A 23,460-nucleotide genomic window follows, 5' to 3' on the forward strand; every position below is an offset into this window, starting at 1 on the left:
ACCCAACTCGCCTGGTACAGGTTTACAAAACACTGAACTAGATGAGCTTGTGCCCATGCCTCTAGAAATGCATCTTTCTCTTAATGCAGATCAATAAACAGATGGCCGATTGCCACCCTGCATCCCGCCCCGAACCATCTTCACCCCCCTCACATTCACAGCCTGAACATTTCCTGATTCACGACCCATACCTCCCAACTTCCTTTTTCTCTCAGAACCCTGTTGACGCCCTTTCCTCTTGCCAAGGTTCTGATTTCAACTCAGACATCCAATCCCCAGCATCAATTGATTCGTTGGAGCTTGAAAGAATTGAAAGATGTGAACCTCTCTTAGCTGACACCATCTCTGAAGCTGGATTAATTTTCCAAGGAGATATCACAAATCTAACCAACCAACTAAGGGCTAATGCGGGCAACCCATAGGTCCCCTCCTCATCCCGTAGAAGTAAGAGCTCTAGGGAGCTTGGAAAGCTCCACTTTGGGGTTAACTATGATACCACCCCTAGGAATTCAGTCGACTTGTCTTCCTCAGCCTTTGTCTTCTCAGCTAGCCCTATTAAGAGGAAAACCTCCAGGAAGTCTTACCGCCACCCTAATTCCCCCAGATGAAGATACTAAGCTAGAACATCAGAGTTCTCGACAGCCTCTCTAAAGAACTGTTATTCACTCCCTAGTCTATTCTGTTAATCCCACCATTTTAGCCCTCTTCGAAACAAAACTCCCTTCCCCTGATTTATCTCTCATTAAGTCCATTTGGGGTCCAAACCCTTGTGCTTGGGAGGCCAAAGATTCACAGGAGGCGTCGAGGGGCATCAGGGTGGTTTGGAATATCCCGGGATCCTCCAAGGCATCCTCGCACAAATTTTGGATTTCTTGATCTCCATTAACTTCATCTGTTTAGCAGATAACTTCCAGTTCTCTACCTCTTGTCTATTGTCCAAATAGTCCAACCCTTAGATCTAATGTCTGGCTTGAACTCTCTACCTTGGCACCCCCACCCAATATTCCATGGCTCTTAGCCGGTGACTTCAATACTGTTAGATGGCCTCATGAGAAATCCAACAGGGGTAGTATCAACGCTTCGATGAGGGCTTTCTCGGATTTTATAGAAAGCATACCCTCAATTGAAATCCCTTTGCTAGGAGCGTCCTTCACCTGGCCTAACCATGCTACTATCCCAATCATGTCCAAATTAGACAGGTTCTTAGTCAACCAGAAATGGGAATCTGTTTTCCTTGGTACCATTTCTCGAGTCCTCCCAAAAGCAACCTCTAACCATAAACCAATTTACCTTGATACCAACCATTCTCCCTGCACTAACAAACCTTTTACGTTTGAACTGAATTGGTTCGAAGAACCAACGTTTCCACTCCTCTTTGCCTCTGTTTAGTTCTCCAATATTGCCCTTGGTTGGGCTGGCTTTAGGCTAGCCTGCACGCTCCAAATCTTAAAAGCAGCCCTCAAACAGTGGAGTAGGAATCTTCCCACAAACTTCAGAACCCGTATTAGGGAAATCTCAGTTATTTCTGACCTGGACCACCTGGAAGAATGTAGACCCCTTTCTGATTTAGAAAGTCAAACTAGATTCCAAGCAAAAATTGATGTCTCCCAAACTCAAAAACAGGAAGAGATTTACTAGTATCAGTGGTTGAGGATCAAATGGCTCAAATTGGGGGACCGGAATACTGTGCTTTCTTCATAAGACGGCCAGCTCAAGACAAAGAGGGAATTCTATCATGCAAATCTCGATTGGTCCCCAAACCTTCACTAACCCTAACCATATTACCCGCCTTTTTATTAGATTCTTCTCTAATCTCTCTCTAAGCCCACCCAACCCCCGCCCCAGCTAGGCATCTTACCATTCAGAGTTATCTCTCTTGAAGATGTCGCCTTCCTTGAGAGGCCTTTCTCTTTGGAAGAGATTTGGAAGGATATCTTTGATCTCCCAAAAGACAAAGCCCCGAGACCAGATGGTTTCCCCATTGCCCTGTTTTAAAATCTTTGGGACTCTACTGTCCCAGATCTCTCGGTCGTTTTTGAAGAATTCATCCTCAGAGGCAGAATCAACTAGATACATAAGTCCACTTTTTTAGCTCTGATCCCCAAAGTAGAAGGAGCCCATAGGATGAAGGAATTCTGCTCAATTAGCCTCCTGAATTCTTCATATAAAGTCTTAGCAAAAGTGCTAGCTTTGAGGCTCCAGCAGGTCCTCCATTATCTTTCCTTCTCAGTCGGCCTTCGTCTCTCTAACAGACAAATCCTCGATGGGGCTTTTACAACTCACGAGGCTATTCATTTGAGATCCCTTTCTTGACAACAAGGCCTAGTTATTAAGTTAGATTGGGAAAAGGCCTATGATAGGGTTGACTGGGGTAACCTAGATGTCATACAAGCTAGGATGGGTTTTGGCTCGACTTGGAGAAAATGGATATCAGAATGTATATCTAACCCCTCTTTCTCCATCCTAATCAACGGATCACCTGAAGGCTTTTTTCAAGCTCAAAGAGGACTGAGGCAGGGTGACCCTTTGTCACCCTTCCTTTTCACACTGCTAAGTGAACTTTTTAGTCAGTCTATTTCAAAACTCTATGCCAATGGGTCTCTTTCGGGGTTCAAAACTGCATCCTCTGGTCCAACAATTACGCAGCTTCTTTATGCTGACGATACACTCATCTTCTTTGATGCTAATCCAACTCAAGTGGATAACTAAGGCAGTTCTTGAGAACCTTTGAACTGCTTACTGGTATGAGAGTGAACCTCTCCAAGACCAAAATAATGGGTATCCAAGTTGAAAGGACTGCCCTTCTCAGTTTGGCTTCCCGACTAGGTTGTGCCTTAGAAAATCTACCGTCCTCTTATCCTGGCCTTCCCCTCTGCATTGGAAAACCTAAGAAAACATGTGGGATAGCCTCATTGAGAGATTCACATGGAAATTTGCCTCTGGGAAAGGCAGATACCTTTCATACGGGGGTAGAATTACTCTCATTCGAGCAACCTTAGCCAGCGTTCCCATCTACATGTCAATGTTTCAAATCCCGATCTCGGTGATTCAAAAATTGGAAAAACTCATGAGAGATTTTCTTTGCTTTGGGGTTGATGACACCAAGAAAATTCATTTAGTGCCTGGGGATGCTGTATGTGCTTCGAAGTCCTTCGGTGGTCTAGGAATTAAAAATCTAAGAATCATGAACTGAGCCCTTTTAGGCAAGTGGTGGTGGAAATTATCTTCTCCACACTCCCTCCTTTGGAAACAAGTTGTTCAAGCAAAATATGGGATGAACGGCACTGACTGGTTACCTAGATCCCCTCCACACCGATCCTCAGGAGTCTGGAAATGCATATCCTCCACTAGATCTGAGTTCATAACTAGAACTCGATTTCGGCTTGGCAATTGTCTGAGAATAAAGTTTTGGACTGATACCTGGATAGGAGCTTTCCCACTTTCCCTAACCTTTCCCTCTCTTTTCCTTATTGCTCGCGACCCAATGGCTCTTATCGCGGACTATGCATCATTCAATGGCTCCACCATGGTCTGGACACCAATATTCAGACGAAACCTTAGTGAGCAAGATTCCTCCACCCTTATCTCCCTCTTTCAAACCTTAGAGACTTGCTTCAGTACTTTGTCTAGACCAGTTTCTTTGGTTTGGTCCCCAACCCACTTTGGTACTTTTTCAGTATCATCTTGCTATGCATCCCTGCTACCCAACCCCTCCCCCATCCCCCTCATTAACCTAACTTGGTCATTACCCATACCTCACAAAGTTCAGCATTTATTTGGGTTCTCTTACATGGCAAAACCCTCACCCTCGATCAACTTAAAAAGAGGGGCTTTCATTCCCTAATCCATGCATTCTGTGCCTTCAAGAAGAGTGACTATTTCTCACCTCTTTCTTCACTGTGAAGTAACTCAATGCCTCTAGTCTTCCCTTCTTAACCTATTCGGCCTTCAATGGGTCACCCCAACAAATTTGACCCAATTCTTCAAACCCTACTTCTCGCCTCCCTTCTCCAAAAATGGCAGGAGAATGTGGCACCTTGCTGTGGCCAGTCTCTTTTGGAGTCTCTAGCTAGAAAAAAATTCTAGGACATTTAGAGGTGTTTAGAAAACTATAGAGGCAGTTTTTGATTGTATAACCGCACTTATTGCCTTTTTGGCCAATTCTCTACCCATTTTTTCTAACCTTCCCATGTCTCATTTTCTCAACAACTGGGATTGTCTTTTGTTTCTTGCAGCCCAAACAAGCAGACCAACACCATTATGGTCCCCCCCCCCCTCTTTGGTTTTCTTAAGCTTAATGTAGATGGCTCCTCCTTAGGAAACCCTGGCCCCTCGGGCATAGGAGGAACTTTGTTTGATCCTAATTCGACCATCTGGACTATCTCAGAATACATTGATCTCCATGATTCTAGTTTTGTAGAGGCAATGGCCCTTCTGGTTCGTTTAAAAAGGTTATATTAGCTCGCACCAGCAGCACAAGGCATCATAGTGGAATCATACTCTTTCAATACAGTCTGTTGGTCCACACAGACACAGCAGCCTCCCTGGAGGCTCTCAGCTATTTTTGACCACACCCATTTCTTATGTACCTACCTTCCACAGGTGTTTGTCACCCATATCTACAGAGGGGCAAACTCGGTGGCCGATCGACTAGCCAGGGAAGGTGCAACTCGTGGCTCATAAACATTCATCCGGTATGGTGCTCAGTCAGTTTACTGACTCATGCCTGAAATTTGCAATACGTACAACCCCTCTTATCTCTATATCTCTCTTCTTTTCTCTCTTCTCAATCTCACCTCTTCTTTCTCCTTCTCTTCCCCATCCCCGTCTTATTTAGTTTTTTCATAGTCAAACTTATGGGAAAAAAAAAGGAAAAAGAAAAAGAAAAGAAAAAAAAGAGGAAAAAAAAGAGAAAAGAAAAGGTCATAACTTTGTGGCCTTTTCTCGCGGAGGACTACTTTGTTGCCTTTTCTCGCATGAGTGTTTTTTCGCGGAGGACTACTTTCTGCTCACAGGTCCCTTGTCCATGTATCTCTTGCAATGCCCTCGCTACAAAGGCACAACTTACCAGGGTTTTTTCGCGTTGAGTCTCTTGTCTTCTACCCGTAGTCCTTATAGGTTCAACATTGGCCTACTCTACTCAGTCGAGTATCACTTGACAAGGCTTCCTCCTCATATTCTCTCAGGAAGATTTTCAGTGCCTCATCGCTTGGCTTGGGAAGATGCCTCTCACGGTTTATCGATTCAGCAATCTACTTGACCTCCTCATCAATCTTTCTCTTTTCTTCTCCCCCGACTCTTTCTCCTTACCGTTTGTCAACCTCTTACCCCAAAAAAAAAAAAAAAAAAAAAAAAAGAGTATCTCTTATGAGGTTTGTTCTTCCAGAAAATTGGGACATCTGCATTCGCTTCAAACCAGTGAGCCCTTACCTAATTTAGCCATCTGGCCCTGGTCGTTACTTCATCTTTAACAGCACTGGTGCCCAAGTCTCTGCTTCGAACTAAGACTAATCTAAGGTACATACCTCTATAACTTCTCCTCCACAACCTCATTCTCTTCTTCCACCTTTTCCCCAATTTTGACCTTTTACAATTCTATACCTATTGCTGCGCTCCCACACAACTTTCTCCTTCTTTTACCATTTTTCTCTCGCTTACTCCAATTATCTTTTCTCTACATTCACTGTTGCTCCTCTATTTTCGCCATGTTGGGTACATTCTCTCCCTATACTTAACCCACCATAGCCACCCTTCATATGCTCTTTGCCATATCCTCTCTTTTCTTCCTCTACCTATTCACTCTCTACTCTACGTAGTGGGAATGGAATTTCTGGGGTTGGTCGTACGCTCCCTTCCTCATCCTCTTTGTCTGCACCTGCCTCCCATCTACACTCCCCTCCAAGGACTGGGTATAGTCAATATGGGAGGTGCCTCCCATCTACACTCCTCTCCAAGAACTGGGTATAGTTAATATGGGAGGTATACTACGCTCTGCTCAAGTGGGTGTCCGTTGGATTAAGTCATCATCTACAATTAGCACCTGCTAATACAACCTTCTCGTGCACTCTATATTCCTGCCTGCGGTATGATCTCTTCACCACCAGAAATCAGACATCATCACCACAAAACAGAGTCATACGCTCCTATACCATCTTGCTGGGGTTTGAAGCTCTCACTAGATCATTTTGTTGGATGCCAAGGTCCAAACCTCACTACTGACTACCCTAGGGTGGTCTCACATTTATCAAAGAATGCAACCACTACTGGAGGCCCTCGCCTCTAACCTTTTGGCAATCGGCCACTCGTTTCGAGATTGCTTCTTTTATTCTCATGTAGGCTTTGCCCACGTTTTCTTCATTTTGTTTTTCTTTTCCCTATTTTTTCTTCTTTTGGTTTCTCCCCCTAACTCTCACATCTCTTTTATCTCTTCTCTCTCAATTGTTGTCTGAGCACCCAATCTGTGGGACTGCATTCTTTAGGATTAGATAAATTGTAATTCCTTTTATTCTAAATACAGTTAACCTTCTCTCAAAAAAAGAAGAAAAGATGGCATATGAAACAACAACATTTGGAAAATTGGGACATTAGAGAGGGTAGCTTTGATCAATGTAACTCTTCCACCTGAAGAGAGAAACCTCGCTTTCCATCCCGCCAACCTCCTTTTGAATTTATCAATGATGTGGCTCCAGAGATACTTTTTAGGCTTGCCAATGCATAAAGGTAAGCCCAGGTAAGCTCGTCAACCTGACATCCCCACCTCTCAGCCAAGTACTAGACATTGTGTGCCTCAGTGCAGACCCCCATCATATTAGATTTGGACATATTGATCTGAAACGCAGTAGCCAACTCAAACAGTTTGAGGAAGAGAAAAAGAGTGTCTGTGTTGGACACTAGAACAAGAGAGTGTTCTCGGTGTACTAGAAGTGTGACACTGCCGGCCCTTGGCTGCTAAACTTGAACCGTGAAAGCAGTCCACCACCATACAGTCCAGCGATGGATCTACTAAACACTTCAGCCACTATGGAAAATAAGAAGGGGGACAGGGAGTCACCCTACCTAAGGCCTCTAGAGGAATAGAAAAAACTGCAAGGGATCCATTGATGATAACTGAAAACATGGAACCGGATATGCATCCTCGGACCCATTTCCTCCATCTGGTCCCGAAGCCCATCCTAAGAATGGTTTCATCTAGAATGGGCTCAATCAACATGGTCGTGGGCCTTCTCCCAATCAAGTTTAATAATCAGGCCCGGTACTTTGGATAAATTTACACTCGTGTGCAATGAGGGCCCCATCAAGAATCTGTCGATCTTTGATAAAGCCCCTAGTTTTTAGAGATGACCCACTGCAAGACTTTGTGCAGGCGAAGGGTGAGAGCCTTAAAGGGTATTTTGTAGGAACTATTGATAAGGCTAATGGGGCGGAAGTCTTTGAGCTCTTCAGCACCTTCTACTTTGGGTATCAGGGTGATAAACGTCGCATTCATGCCCTTGTGTATGATGCCCCTCTCATGAAACTCTTTGAAGAAAGCTAGAATGTTAGGTTTAAGATAGTCACCAAAAGTGTTGAAAGAGCCACCGTGAAGCCATTAGGTCCCAGGGCGCTTGTCCTGAGCTAAGGACTTGATGGCCAAGAGGATCTCTTCGTTCTAGAATGGACTTTCCAATTAGCTACTGCATTCTGGGGGGTGGAATTCAAGGACAAGTCATTCATCCTAGGTCGTGGCTAGGAAGGGGTCGAGAATAATGATATGAAGAAGTCTATGATCATGTTGTGGATGAGAGATGGACTATCAAGAGATTGGTCCCCTACTTCGACATGGGTAGTGGAGTTATCCCTTCTCTGGAGTTTGTTATTTTATGCAAAAATGTCGTATTGTTATCACCACATTTGAGCCATCTAACTTGTGAGCATTGGAACCATAAGATCTCTTCTCTGCGGAGGAGCGATTGGTAGGCAATCCTAGGTTGAGTTGTAAGGAGACATTCACGTGCTGAAAGAGGAGTACTTTCCTCAATTTGATCCATGAGCCGAATCGATTGGAGCAATTGCATTTTTATGCTCTGAAATTGCCTGGGAGCTGGTGACTCTAGGCTTTGAGAATAGCCTTAAGGAGCAGCAACTTATGTTGGAGGTGGTAACCTGCCCATCCTTGGCTACAAAAGAAAAAGGTGGCCGCCAAGCAGGGATGAAAGAGAGTAAATTAGGCTCTTCTAGCCAAGCCAGTTCTAACCTAAAGGGTGTCGGGCCTCTGGTAACACTTTGGGCATCTGACAAAATGGGCTTATGGTTTGAGGTAGTTTTGGGGATCGCAAGGGAATGGGTTCATGGAAAAGTCCCGTCCCAATCAAGATTAGTGAGGATTCTGTCCAGTTTGGACATGGAGGGAACAAAGGCATGGTTTGACCAAGTGAAGCTTGGCCCTTGAAGTGGTAAGTCTATGAAGTCTGAGAAGTCCAGCATTCCGTGTGATATCTTGGTGCTTGTATTCCTTTCAAAGGACCACTTGATAATGTTGAAATCTCCCTCAAGGCACCAGAGAGAGGGAGAGGGTGGGATAGAAGCTAATTCGTCCAATTCGGTCCGCAGTGCAATCTGAAACCCTTTACAGGGCAATTATCATAGAGAAATTCCCTACTCGGGAATAGATGGAGTGGATCGGGTCCCATCACCTAGATGCCCACCGAGGCCCCTTGGGCCTCAAGTCCCTCCCATTGGCAATATCTAGAGCTCCATACTTGATGAATTTGTCAAAGGGAGGGGTGGGGGAGCTTGGTCTCAATGATAAATAGCACCAAGGGCTAGTAGTGGAGGCAGAAGTCTTTAACGCAGCTGCGTTTTTGGGGTTGGCTAAGACCCCTAACATTTCATACTAGAATCTTCATTAGAGATAAGGGTTGGAAGAGTGTGCACTTCTGGGTGAACGCCTGATAGACCGCCAGGGGGAGAGCGTCGACGAGAGAGGCAGGGGAAGGGGAAGGTTCAATCCTGTCATAGGAGATGGTACAATGGAAATTCGATAGCTCCGTAGAGCATGAGGTCTTCTTCTTGAGTCTGGTTTGTGCAACGGCTTTGAGAAAATTATGGATTTCCTTGTTTTGCCCATTATGCTTGAAGCCCATCACCTTGAGTACTTCATGTATGTTTCCCTATGCCAGATCCATCCCTTCCACAAATTTGGAGTCAACCGATTGGGGGGGAAGAAACTTGGGAGCTTGCTGGGGATGGCAGTTCATTGGTATGGGCATATGAGGGGGAATAAGCATTTTGACCCTACCTCTATGCTCTGCTAGAGTGGAAGAGTGAGAGGGAGAAGAGAGACTGATGGAAGGAGAGGAGGAGATCCTCACCAAGGGCAAGGGAAGACTGCTTGGAGATGGATAGAGAGGGTTGATGTGGGGGGGGGGGGGGGGGGGGGGGTTAAAGAAATTTGGATGGTTCTCCTTGCGTAACTGGTACGGTGCTTGGTGAGAGAGAGGCTTGGACGGGACTGAGGCCAGGGGGGAGGGGTTAAGAGTGTAAGGAAAGAGAGGGGCCAACAGCGAGTCGAACAAAGGGAGGCCAGTAGAAGAGGGCAAAGAGTAGTGTCGGATGCCTGGATAAGCAAGGTTGAGAGGGTAGAGGTAAGGCTTCCATAAGAGGGGATTGGGGTCAAAAGGGTTAGGGATGGCATGGGGGTGAGTGAAGCCTCTAATCGAGAGGGCCGAAACAATGTTAGGGTAGGGAGGGTCAAGAGGGGTGCAGAGGACTGAGGTCGAAAAGGGGAGGGGGTGAAAGGGGGTTGGAAAAGTGGTGGGTAGGCAGAGGGCCAAGTATGGGCATAACAGAGAGGTTCTAGCTGGGGTGGAAAAAGAAGTTGTCAAGGGTGAGAGATTTGGGGCCCCATAGACGTCACTAGGTCGAAGCTGGGCGCCGGGAGGTTGGGTGTGCGAGAAGGGGGGGAGGATGGAGAGGGGAGTAAGGGGGAAGTTTTCCTTCTGCAAAATCGATTCCAGGGTGATGTAGAGGGGTAGTAGGGGAAGGATATAAGGGTTGAGTGGTCAGGGTTGAGTCTTCGAAGTTGAAGGTCCACAAGCGAGGTTCGCAGGCAAAGGGGGAGGGAAAGTTGAACCTTCTGCCAGGGATGAGATGTGGAGTAGGTGCTTTGTAGGTTTGAGTGATCCGAGGCTGCTCTTGAGGCAGGGAGGATGAGTTCTGAGGTATGAGAGGGAGACTGAAATACCGAGATAAGGGAGAGGCTGAATTTGTTGGTGAGATGAACGTCCGAGAGGGTGATTTCAGGGAGATGGGAAGGGTTGCCCACCGGTGGACAGGAGCTCTGGGCTATCGAAGAGAAGAGAGAGAGGGGAGAGGATTCCACCGACATAGCATGAGATGATGTAGAGGGGAGGATATCATGAGAGCCATCGATAGGGTCCAGGGGTGCGTTGAGATCCTGCTCATCTGTGATTGGGCAGCTGCTTTCACTAGCGGGCGACGGGTTGAGGGGATAGTCAACTGTTCAGCCCCGGGTGGGCCGCTCAAAGGTGGAAATGTGTCCTCGCTTGTGTACAAGCTCTTGGCATGCGGGGAGACACGTCGAGGAGCGGGGCTGATGTATCGAGTAGGCACGTGAAGGGGGTTGATGTGTCGATCATGAGGAGTAGGGTAGGAGAAAGAAAGTGAGGAGGCAGGAGAGTAGGTGGGACTGAGGGTAGAGATTGGACATTGGGGATGAGAAGGCTGGGGCTCGATCTGCGGTCGCTGACGGGATGAGGAGGATGTGGGCCCAGATTGGATGGGCCGTCCCTATGTATAACACGCTCGGGTCTGTGGTGAAGGCGGTAGTCCCTTCGATTGAGGTGATAGCAGTTGTGATTTCCTTTCTTGCGAACCACTGTAGTCCAACCATCCTGGTCTACTGCGGGAGCCTTATGATGTCCTTGGATTGTGTGCAGTCTCGACGATGGTCCTGAGCATGGCTGGGAGTGGGCTGGACTGTGGCATCGAACCAGGTGGTGCGCACTTAGAAGAAGTGTCCTTTGGCTTCCAGCCAAAGCATGGAGGGGATGAAGTGAGGTTCTATGGACTCTATAAGAATCTGGTATGCTCCCAACAGAAAAAACTCCGATGATTTCCAATGGATCGATATGAAGGAGCCATGTGCCTCTTCTATCACCTTGAATGTGTTGGAATGCCAAATGCACACAGCCAAATCTTCCTTTTGGGTGTGGGCTCCATGGCTGTGACTCCAAGCAGTGCGGCTCAGAGAGGCACCCTTAAAGGAGGGTTTGCTGCCCTGAAGTCCTCTATGTGCACTTGAAGCAGACGGGGAGATGAAGAGTGTTCCTCCACCAGCCATAGTATAGCACAGAAAATTGGGTTCTTGCCAGTAGTTTCGTGCCCAATTTTCTATCCCTCTCAGGTCATCTCTGTGAGGGTGGAACTGGCCAATCAAGGAGGATTCCAAGCGTCCACTGAAACAAGATTTGGGTTGACCACGGATGGAAATGATGTTAAAAGATGAGTGCCTAGAAATGGGAAGGTTAGCGGATAGGAGGTGAGGGAAAGTGGCAATGGCTTCTGGTGCTTGGTTCAACAGGTGGGCTGAATGGGGAGAGCTTGGGTTTCCAGAGAAGTTGGGTAGAATGAGGCGCATACGAGAGAGTGGGCAGTTGGGAGACTGAGGGTCTTGAGAACAGAAGTGTAGTTGTGAGGAATGTTTGCAGGAGGCAAGGAAGAAGGGGTGTGGGCTCCTGGCAGAAGGGGTGAATGGTTGGCAGTATGTGGGTAAACTTGGGTTACCAGAGGGGAGCACTGATATTGAGAACCATGTATTGAGGCAATAATGGTGTGAGGTACCATATTGTTTGTTTTGATGATAATTTGTTGACTTTTTAAAAGCAAGGAACAAAGTGTTTGTGGAAAGATGTAGTTCTTAAAAGAGTTAAAAATCAGTTAAAATCAAAACAAATTGTAAACATCATTACAAGTCTGTAAAAGATGGAAAAAGTTATATAGAAGGTATGAAGAAGTTGATTTCATATAGCTTGAAATTTTTTAGAAAAATCGATAAAAAACAAAAATAGAGCATATAATACGACAAATCGTCATATAAAACATAAATTTGTATAACAATAGATCTTTAAATCCGTTATTAGTGATTTATTAACAAAACTTTTGCTTTTTAAAGTGAATTTAAGAACCCACATTTGTCTGTGAAACTCACCTGAGCGAGTTGCCGAGGCTGAGTTACTCAGCCAAGTTCGAGTTGACTCAGCCGAGGTTTGAAGCACTACTTGTAGCTGACTACTAAGATTGAGCATCTGCTCAATTACTTGATCCAGTCTCCATGGGCATATGGATGATTTTGTGATGTCTTGCAGTCTCCTTCAACCACCAGTGAGGTGCCTCAGGAATGATCCAACAGTTTAAGCCCTTGAGAAGAGCCAGTGCCATGGCTCGGTCAATGTTGTGGTCACTTTTCGAGTATGGGAGTAAAGTGATCGCGGTGCTGTCTCTAAAGATTCTTCCAATGCCTGCACTTGCTGGGTTGCCATAGGAGCACTCATCAAAGTTAAGCTGGAGAGTGCCTACTTTCGTGCAAACCAGTGAGGACTTTATAATTGACATCTGGCAGGACCTTGCAGTTTCAAACCTGTTCTGAGGGAAGTCTAAGGTTGTGAAGACCTTGAACTTCTATCTATGGCTACCCCATTCAATTCAGTGGATGTGATTCAGTCTTATGATGTGAGCTCTGGATACCCTACCTTGAAATATTCACCTAATTCATTCCTACCATACTGTCCAGCACAGGGCCTAGATTGAGGCATACCGTAAGAGCAGGCCACACTTAGGGAACAGGGGGAGCAGTTGCTGGATTGTGACTGGGCGCCCCAAAAAGCCCTGAATATCTGTAGGACGGAGGTCCAGATCTGGCTAGTGGTTTGACAGTGTAATGATTTTCATGGATGCACCAAGGACATTGAGGTATTTTGGCATTTCACACAGTAAAACTTGGTGGGCAACACCATTTAGACGACATGCATCATTGAAGGTCGACTTATAGAATTGTCAAGAAAACAAAGGGACAAAAAAAAAGGGTCAATATCTTGGCATATTCACCAAAGCCAGTTGGGCAAGGTTGACACACATCCACGAACTTGAGTTTGAGTGTTGAAATTATAAAGTACAGTTTAGGGAAACTATGTATTTCCTCATTTGCCTATACCTCTTTGTCTTAGTTATAAATGACTTAATTAGGTATCTACAAGATGAGGTACCGTGATGTATGTTGTTTGCGAATGGCATAGTTTTGATCGATAAGACCCGAAGCAGCATCAACACAAAGTTAGAACTTTGGAGAGATGCTCTAGAATCTAAAGGTTTTAAAATTAGTTGGACTAAGACAGAGTTTATGGAATGCAAGTTTAGTAATAATAGGAGTAGAGACGAGGAAGTAGTTGAGATTGACAGCTCAAAACTATTAAACAGAGCGCATTTTCGAAATCATGGGTTGATAATCTAGGAAAATGGAGAGATTGAGGAAGATGTTGCACATAAAATTAGAGCTGTGTGTGCAAGGTGGAGATGAGCAACCGGAGTTTTATGTGATCACCGCATACCAATGAAGTTGAAAAGGAAGTTCTATAGGATAACTGTGAGACCAACTTTTTGCTTTATGGAGCAAAATGTTGGGCTGTCAAGAAACAACATACCCAAAGGATGAGTGTAGCTGAGATGAAAATATTGAGATAGATGAGTGGCAAGACAAGAGGGGATAGAATTTGAAATTAATACGTTCGGGAGAATTTAGGTGTGGCTCCAATAGGTGATAAGATGAGAGAGAGTAGACTTAGATGGGTTAGCCATGTGCAGTGCAGACCCAGTATAACACCTGTTAGGAGGTGCGAGTTGGTTCAAGTGGAAGACTAAAAAAGGGCAAGGGGCAGAGGTCGAAAAGGATATGGTTGGAGGTAGTGAGAAAAGATTTGCCCACTTATGGCCTCATTGAGGGTATGGCCCTTGATAGAGTAGAACTACAGACCATGATTTGTGTAGCCAACTCCAGATAGTTGGGAAAAAGCGTTGATGATGATGATGTATTTCCTTATATATTGTCCCTTTTCTGCATATTTTATTTCTTGGGACATTTGTGTTATCACATCTCACACTTGGGGCATTATAGCAAAATTGAAATTTATCTATACAATCTTTATAGGTCTTAGAAACCTAGTGTAGATTTATTCAAGTGATCCTCTTTCCTGTGCACTTATGAGACATGCTATAGCATCTACAATTTGTTTGTGCTCCAAAAAGTGCCCGGTGGTGCCTAGGCGACCGCCGGGGGGGGGGGATGCGACTGCCTAGAACTTGGGTGGCCCAAGTAGACCAAGAAGCGTAGGAGGTGTCTAATCCAACTGTTTTAGGTCTAGATTCTGTAACTTCTGTGTAGAAGCTAAAAAATGCATATCGAGGCATATAACACATTAAGAATGCATAACATATAGTCTATCCATAGTCCATAAGCCATACATTTCATATCATTAATCCATACTATCGTCCAGATGCATAGTAAAGTTACGAATATATAATCCAACATTCAAAATTTTTAAATTCAGTCATCAACTTATCATCAAGAAAAGAAAAGAAGTAATACATAGTCCATGGTCCACATACACTCCAATCTCTATGACTCCATATGGGCATATACTCCATAGTCCATGCATACATATGAGAGGAGGAAAAGTAAAATGAAAAAAATAGAGACTTGAAGACTCAAAGAGTCTTCAGTCATCATCAGAAAATGTAGGGTCAGTTGCATGCTTGCATCGTATGCATCAGAGCTGAGCCCATCATCATTGGAATCAAATCCCTCCTCAATATAATGGTCGTCCTCCTCTATTCTTCTGAATCTGTCTCTACTTCATCCTCATCCTTCTCCACCCTCATCCACTATGAAGATGATCTAATGGCTCTAGGAGAGTTGTTTTTGTCTTTGGACCTCCACGACCATATCACATGTCGATCCTTCATACCCCTTTACCTCGTCATTATCAACCAACTACTCCATGGCATTGTCCATGTGTTTTGTTTTGAGAGGGTCTCTTATCTCTCTTAGTAAATCACTCCTTCAAGTATCATATAAACTTGACATAAACTGGGTCATTTAGCCTATGTAATTCAATCTTGTTTCTTTTCTTTGTATGAATCTGTATGACAAATTATAAATACATACAATAAAATCAAATGAAACTAATTAATATTACAATTGACATAGCCATCAGTAATTACTAATACAAATATCCACATATGTAATTACTATTACAAATTAGTAAACTATAAACTAACAAAATAAATTGCCATCTTAAAAGTACTCCAATTCGGCTCACAACTGGACAAGGTAGTGGTTAGGCTCAAGATCTGAATGGCCAATTTTCGTAAGTTTGGAGTAATACATCCATGTTGGATCCACCAATTGGCTACAAATTGATTATGAATTACGATTATATATGAATTATAGAGAACAAACAACAAACATGGAACTTGAACTTGAAGACTGAGTTAAGTATATCATTATCTGGATCACTTTTGTTCCTTTGTCTTATTGCCATTGCACTCCCAAAAGACTTCAATGTGCACTTGTAACTTATTAGTTCATCAGTGCATATAATGTCTTGGATGTCCTGATTAGGGACAAGCACATCCAGGAACTTATTAAATCCAGTCATAATTGAATCATTTGTCTGTATATTGCCATCAACATAATAAAAAGCTGGGTTAAAATAATAATTAGCTGCATGCAATGGTCTATGTAGCTGCCTGTCCCACTTCTCATCAATAATTACCCAAACTGGATCATAGTGGCTCACATCATTATCCAAATTATGTGCTTTCTGTCTTGCAACTTTCCATTGCCTCATATATGAAGCCGATGGAGGACTTGTCACTATCAACTATGTGAATGACTTTGACAAGAAGAAACAATACCTTAAGAGCGCCTTTCACCCCTCGCCAAAAAGCCTTAGATAGTACAATATCTCACTTTCTTCCCTTTCTGATCCTTGGCCCAGTTGTATTCTCCGATCATCAGAGGTGAACATCTACCTCAACTAGACTCTTCTCGAATGTATACTATGTAGACATAAGTACCAGGTAGCAAATCTTGTGACCCCTGGCCTCACTATCTTCTTCGTTTATGTAAATATGTTGAGCGTGAAGGTGTGACTATAAATGAAAGCTGTAACTGACCTAGCTTTCTTAACTACACCTGCAATCTTGCTCATACCGCCAATGTAGCCTCACGCATGAGGTCTATGCAGTATGTTGCGCATGGTGTCCAAAAGATATGAGGGTAGGCTAGGCACAACAAATTAGCGGTAACAACATTAGGAGTAGCGTTATCTATGACAACTTGGATAACATGCTGCTCCCCAACCTCCTTGATGCCCTTCTAAAACACTTCAAATATGTAATGGGCATCATGGCTATCATTAGAGGCATCGATTTACCTCAACGAAACAATCCCTTAAGGAAAATTCACCAACAAATTCTTTTGACTTCTTCTCTTCTTGTCAGTCCAACTAACGGTCATAATAGACACCCGATGCTGAGCTCATGCATCCTCATGACATTCACCTCTTTTTTCAAAAGAGGCTCGGAAAGTACATATTGGGTTGGAGGCTTCAACACAAGCCCAAATTGGTTAATTGCCTCTACCAAGGTGTAGAAGCTGCTTAGACAACCGGCATTGAACGGAATGCCTGCCTCATAAAACCACCGAGCAATATACTGGGTAGTTCTCTCTCTCTCTCTCATTCTCTCTCACTCCCTCTCTCTCTCTCTCTCTCTCTCTCTCTCTCTCTCTTTCTCTTACTTCTTGATTATGTTTTCAATGGTTGTTTGCTTCTTGGTTTTCTCACCTGCCACTTCAGGGTTAGGCCGGGGCAAAAAATAATTCATAGGCCCCTAACCCAAGGTCTCTTAGGCCTCCCACCCCCAAATCCACAACTGCAACTCCCTTTCCTTTCCTATACATGAACCCCAAAACCTAGCTCTGCTATGCATGCCTCTTTTTCCTCTTTCTTTTGTGATTAGTTTCATATAATCTTTTATCTTTTCCTTAATTGCATTAGTAACCTTTTTACAAGGGGCAACGTTCCCCCTTGATATCGGCAAGATGTCTTTTGAATCGGTTTGTACCCCCATTTATATCCTTCTCACAACAATTGAATCTTATACAATTTTATCTAAAGGATTCCGGTTATAGCCATATTTTCAACCCAGATCACCACTTCTAACCCGAAGAAGATATCTCAAACTAACCTAAGCAATTTATAATACATACAAAGTTCTTTCATTAATCTTGATTACTTGATCTTCAAACTTCCACCTTTGAGATGTTTCCTAATCTCAAAATCTTCCTCCCTAATAAGCTTAAAAAGTCTCCAAAAGAAAATCCAAACTAAAAGGGTGATGTTTGAATCAACTTCTTAAAAGTTTGATAAATCCATTTATCTTTTGGAAACTGTAAATTTTCAGTTTTTTATTGTTTCTCACTCTAAAATGACACAAAATGGGGTTTTGGTTCCATATGAACTGAAAACGCAACACCCCCCCCCCTTGCTCGCTCTTTTTTGTCTACCTTAATTTTAAATTAAAAAAAAATAAAAAATACCCTCTACGAGGGGCATTTTCACGCCTGGGCAGCCACGGGCCTTTGGCACCCGCCAAGGGTTTAGCTCTCATCTTTTTTTTTCTCTTTTTTTTTTTCATAGATGAACAAAATGCTGTTGTCACGAGGGAATAGAACTCTTGCTCTGTCAATGTTGAAAGATTCTGGGTATTGTTTAGGATGATATTTTGTTTTGAGTGTAATTTGTTCGACACAAATTTCTGGCGGAGCTTAGAGCAATGGGAACATGTCGTTTCTTTTAAGCCAATTAGGTAGCTGGTCATCCTACTTGGCCTTTCCCATGAATATGTGCAATCCTTGTATCCTAAGTTTTTCCATGAATCCTCAAGTTTTAAGTTGAGAATGGCGTGTCTGTGTTACATACACACACAGATGTGCACAAGGAATTACATTGACTGTCATTTTTAATTGCAAGTTTATACACACGCAGAAACTTATGCACAATAGTAGACGTAGTTCTAACATAGGTTGAAGGCTCTGTCATATAAACTGTTAAAAGTACTGAAGAACAATCATACTTTTATTCGTCAATGAAAACTACATGTACTTATAAACATGTGCTTTTATTCATCAATGAATAAACTGTTTAAGTACCGACGAACAATCGTACTTTTATTCATCAATGAAAACTGTTAAACTACATGTGCTTATAAACTGCATTGTGCTTATAAACTAATAAACTGTTAAACTTCATGTGCTTATAAACTGTTAAACTACATGTGCTTATAAACATGCATTGTTCAGAAGTTGTTGGAACAATGAGGGAGTTATAAACATGCATTGCTCAAACATTTTTGACAAATCACTGAAATAGCTATTCACATTACTCCCAAGTTCAATATTTTTAAGCTTTTTAAGGAAAAAAACGTACCAGATGCTTTTTTTCAAGATATTGGTCCTCCCAAAGTTTAACTTTTGACATTGGTTTTCTCATATCTACGTGGGATTTTTCAGAGAAAAAATGACTAGGTTGCTCTTTTTTTAATGATAGAGTGTAATTGAATTTTCACTTTTTCCTCTCTATTTACAAAACAAAAACCAGAACATTTCTTCTGGAACTTACAGATATTTTAGGAACACCACAATTGCAATAACCAAAAACCTAAGGACAATCACGGCTCAATTGAAGCAGCAGTATTGTCTTTGATGGCGACGTCCTCGTGGAAGGATATGTGAGGGATGCTGTAGAGTTTCACAATAACACAGGAATCTCTCTCTTTAGTTTTCTCTCTCTGAGAGATAACGGCCACTTTGAGGCATTCATGCAACTAGAAATTTGAGGGGCCATGGAAATACAGAAATGGGTTTAGAGTGAGAAAGGGATACAAGTGGGTGTTTGAGGAGAGAGAGAGAAAGGATGGAAAGAGACATTTTTTTTCTTGCTTTATCCAAAGCTTTTTGCTTTTTGTTTTCTTGGCTGGTTAAAAAGTTACACGGAATATATTCTCTGCAGAGACAATTCAACAGATAGTAGTTTTATGAAAAAAACCCAATTACTTTGATGTTCAGGGATGGTATATTAAGAAAAACAGTAATTAAAAAAAAAACAAAACATAAAGGGAAGCATACAGCAAATTCTTTTCCAGCTCATATCTAGTTCTTGAATTTCTCAATGTCTCGATTCTTGAATCAAATGTCTCGATTCTTGAATTTCCTAAAGCAGGACAAGACAAAGAAGGGAAAATACAATTTCCCAGAGGGGATGAACTTCCTAAAGTTAGAAAAAGTAAGTGTGCAAAAAATAAGAGAAAATCGCTTTTTCCAATTTAATCTGCATAATTTTTTGGTGCTTGTCCTAGAATGAGCCAAATCTCCACTAAAAGCTCTATTTTTAGTGGCACCATTGATTGTGTCTGTATCATGGAGGCATGTGATTAGAACATTATGGCATTTTATAGATTTGTTATATTTCATGTGTTGCTCTGTAGAAAATGATTAATGATTTCTGTTGTTCTCCGAACTATATTTGGTGATTTGTTTTCAGGTAGTTAATGAGATCATCTCTGTGAGAAGTATAATGCTGTGGCTACAAAGTCACGCACTCGAACAGTTGTCAGAACTTTCATCTCATCTTTTGTGTCTGATCAGGCATCACTTGACACATGTGAAGGACAATATACCATTGGTAGAATCCATATTGAACATATTAATTTCAACCATGAGGATATCCCAGAAGAGGAAGATATATCAGCCACATTTTAGCTTATCGTTTGAGGGATTGATCCAAATATATCAAATTATTGAGGAAGTGTTTTACAATATGCAATGCACTCACATTGCTGAACTTGGACTGAAGTTTATACTTATGTGTTCACCACCAACGATAACATCGAGCTTGGTCTCTCTCTCTCTCTCTCTCTCTCTCTCTTTCTCTAGAGTATATATCTTTATGTGCACATCTGCATTCCTTGGGGTGTTCTTAGGCATGGATGAGCTTATGTGATTGCGTTATTTGGACCAATATATTCACATTTCAAACTACAAAAATTTTCCCAAGCAAAAGATCTTATCCTATTCTATGCTATTTTATTCATCACGAGTCCCCTAACAAACTGTCATTTGATTTGAGCTTGCAGGAAAAAGGAAAACTGGTGAATTTTATTATATGGGCCATCTCTATAGCTTTGGTGTCGGACTGTCCACCAGTATACTTGCTTGGGCACTTCAACCAGGTTGGTGCTATTGTTCCCGAGGAAAACCAGAGTGAAATTCCTCTGATTGCAAAGTTGTTGCGCTGGGTTACAGCTTCAGTCATTCTTGGATGGGTCTCCAAAGCTAGAAATAGTCAAGATGGTTTCTTTCCTATGGAAGTTTCAAGGCCACAAACTCTGCTTTCCCTGCTGGAAGAAGTGCCCCATAAAGGGGCAGGGTCCGAAAATAGTACTGACAATGCATTGGCCCGGTTAATCCTCTACTTGCAGCAGCTTTTAGGAGTAAACTACAAATTTTTTCCATCTGTAGTTTCTGCACTAAGTATATTACTCTCAGCCGATCTCCACAGATCATGTGGTATGCAATCCCTCCCCCTTCCTCTCTCTCTCTCTCTCTCTCTCTCTCTCTCTCTCTCTCTCTCTCTCTCTGTGATTTACGCTCCCCCAAGAGATAAATTGCAGATTCTCTGTGATGTAGAAAGTTACTGAGCCATTGCTCGGTTTAGGGATATGACAAGCGTAACTAACCATAAATTAACGAGTGAAAAGGAAATCCAGTATGAAAATGACTGAAGGACCCCACGCCTTTATATAGAATGGCTACACTAATTTGTACCTAACAAGATGGAGGGAGATGGGCCACAAATGCCTGTACAGAATTATAAACGCACTAAATTTTTCTGCAGATCAATGAAGGTTATGCCATGTTCCCATTAAAATTTGAGGAATATAATATGTGTTAGTGGTAGATAACTCTTTGTGAGTATCAGATTTGCATTCCATTAGTAGGGGCAAGTTTGTTGGAGTTTTTTCAATATTATGTGGCCAAATGTAGCACCAAAATTTTGGTTGCTTAAATTGGATGGACTGCAGGCCATTTGACTGAACATCTCAGATGTACGTTCAGTTTGGATAGTTGGACTCAGCAAGTCATGTTTATGTATGGATAATAATCAACCATCCGCTAAGTCTACAATGGAGTACTTTCTAGATACACCATTAATTTTTATTTGTTTGTCATTGGAACAGATCGAAACTTTGGTAATGTTATGTCCACAAGGGTCTTCAAGATGTTAGCCTCAAAGATAAGTTATGCTTACAATGGAGTCTTTCTAGATACACCATTAATTTTTAGGGTGTGGTTTGTATAGAACCGAGGCTCTTAACAATCAAATTAGAGCCCACCTTCAAATAATGTCGAGAAATATGGTTTCAATACTGAAAAGTTTTGTGATAGCCTTAAATTATATTTTCATCTTTAGTCATAAAATTGAAAGCTTCAGAACTAGTGTATATTAAGCAGATCTATGAAAACTTGAAAGTCTTGAAAATTAACGGTCCAAAAATACGTTACAAGATGCACTTTTTTCAATACTTGAAATCCATTTTTTCCTCATCTTCATGCATCTTGATGTCAAAATGATCAATTTGATGATATTTGAGCATCAAAACAACCTCTTCGAGTGAAAGTTTTGAGGTAGTCTCTAATTTGATTGTTTAGAGCCTAGGCTCTATATAAACTTTTCCCTAATTTGTTTTTGTCCTTGGAACAGATCCAAACTCTGGTAATGTTATGTTTACAAGGGTCTTCAAGATGTTAGCATCAAAGATAAGTTGCCCCGTTGAGGCTAATCCTGCCTGGCGATGGTTAGCGCACTCTTTTCATCCTTTTCTTTTCTTCTTACTGTTCTGAATCGAAGGCCAAGTTTCTGATATTCTGGTATTTATTTATTTCAACAGGTCTTATTATCAGTCATGGCGGGATCTTTCATCTGTATCGGCAGAATCAGAGATGATAAGCGAAAATCATGCTTGTCAAGCTCTACGTTTCTTTTTCTTGGAAGTCAGTGAAAAATTGTCAAGCTCTAGATTGTCGCTTTTAGATGCAGGTAAATTTGGCATATTTGTGGATGGGGTTAGAGAGATCCTCATAAATGCACCAGGGAAGTCATAAGACCAAAAGTTGTTTTGTGCCATTACCATATTGTGAGTAATATAGGTAGTTCTTGCAAGATTGCGCATAGAAGGCATCTCTTACGCCTGAAATAGCTTCTTAGTTTTGTTCTCACTGAAAATGAAGAGCACTTGGACAATGCCGGGGGAAGGAGCTGGTCAAAAAAGGGCTGCCGATTTGGTTAGTAGGCCATTGGGCAATTTAGAGAAAAAGAGGGAGAATACTGCAATCATAAGGATTATGGAAAGATCATAGTCCTTGTGGTGTCCCTATCCATGAAATGATGGATGGTGATGAAGAGAAACCCCCCATTAAAGGTGGTTTAAATGATCATATGTAAATGTATTTCTTATGTAATTATTTCTAATTATTCCTCTTAAGGCCTTGTTATGCCTGATTTGTATGTGTAGCCGTGGTGTTTGAAATGATCGAACTTTTCATGCTATGTCTAGTTTAGATGAACCACAAAACATGACATTCTATTTTTTGACCACACTGGTTAGTATCTGTACATGTTTATTACATCTTTTTAAACCGTGATTGTTTGAAAAATGCGGAAAATACTTTGTATCTACTGTGTTTTGCTCTTTTGAGAACTAGTAGGGGATCCTTTCCCCTCTGATTTGTGTGAAAAAGAAAGAAAAATGCGGAAAATAGTTGCTACATTTGACCGACCCTGCTTGGAAAAGAACAGAAAAAGGTCTAAGTTCTAGTTATTTGTAGTTCAGTGCCTCAATTTGTTGTAAATATGGGAGTATATGGCCTGCCTTGAATGTGCTTAATCCTCCATTGTTTTACCCAGTATCAAGCTTGTCTTGCTATCTACAATTTTTTATTCATTATGGAAAGTACGTTGTCATTTGATTCCAATTCCCGATGGAGTAGTTTCGGTGAAAGGAATGATGAGGCCCTTCTCGCTTTTTGTTTTTTGGTTTTTATTTTTATTTTTATTTTTGTAGTAGTAGTAGAGTAAGGGAGAAGGGGGGGGGGGGGGAAAGATGTCAACTATCGAAATGGAGCTTAAGACGTTATGTTGAGGCACCTGACCTCCAGTACTTTAGACCCATTCTCGGAAAAGAGATGAGCTCCGAACATATACTTAGAGAAAAATTTCTCAAAAAAAAACATATATTTAGAGAAAAGAACAAGGACGCAGATGCGTTGGAGAGCAGTTGGAAGTA

The 23,460-nt window shown here is 42.3% G+C and overlaps 1 protein-coding gene across 10 annotated transcripts in view; it reads left to right on the forward strand.

Annotated features, from left to right (window-relative positions):
* The window catches only part of EMB2788 (ribosome 60S biogenesis amino-terminal protein), a 71,876-nt gene extending 49,045 nt beyond the window's left edge, over positions 1-22,831 (forward strand). For 6 of the 10 annotated variants that reach the window (XR_016049189.1, XR_016049190.1, XR_016049191.1 and 3 more), the window contains 4 exons: positions 19,659-20,012; positions 20,251-20,683; positions 21,879-21,972; positions 22,066-22,831. Coding sequence is in view for 4 of the 10 variants with exons in the window: in XM_088858036.1 (XP_088714162.1) it covers positions 19,659-20,012; positions 20,251-20,683; positions 21,879-21,972; positions 22,066-22,279 (1,095 nt within the window). In the remaining 6 variants the exon portion in view is untranslated. The remainder of the gene's footprint in view (positions 1-19,658; positions 20,013-20,250; positions 20,684-21,878; positions 21,973-22,065) is intronic. The other 4 variants (XR_016049188.1, XR_016049192.1, XR_016049193.1 and 1 more) reach the window with 2 other exon arrangements.
* The last annotated feature ends 629 nt before the right edge of the window (positions 22,832-23,460 follow it).

Source organism: Amborella trichopoda, chromosome 2, assembly GCF_054954075.1.
Source record: "Amborella trichopoda isolate Santa Cruz 75 chromosome 2, AtrichopodaSantaCruz75HAP2 v2.0, whole genome shotgun sequence".
In the NCBI taxonomy this organism is placed as follows: Eukaryota; Viridiplantae; Streptophyta; class Magnoliopsida; order Amborellales; family Amborellaceae; genus Amborella; species Amborella trichopoda.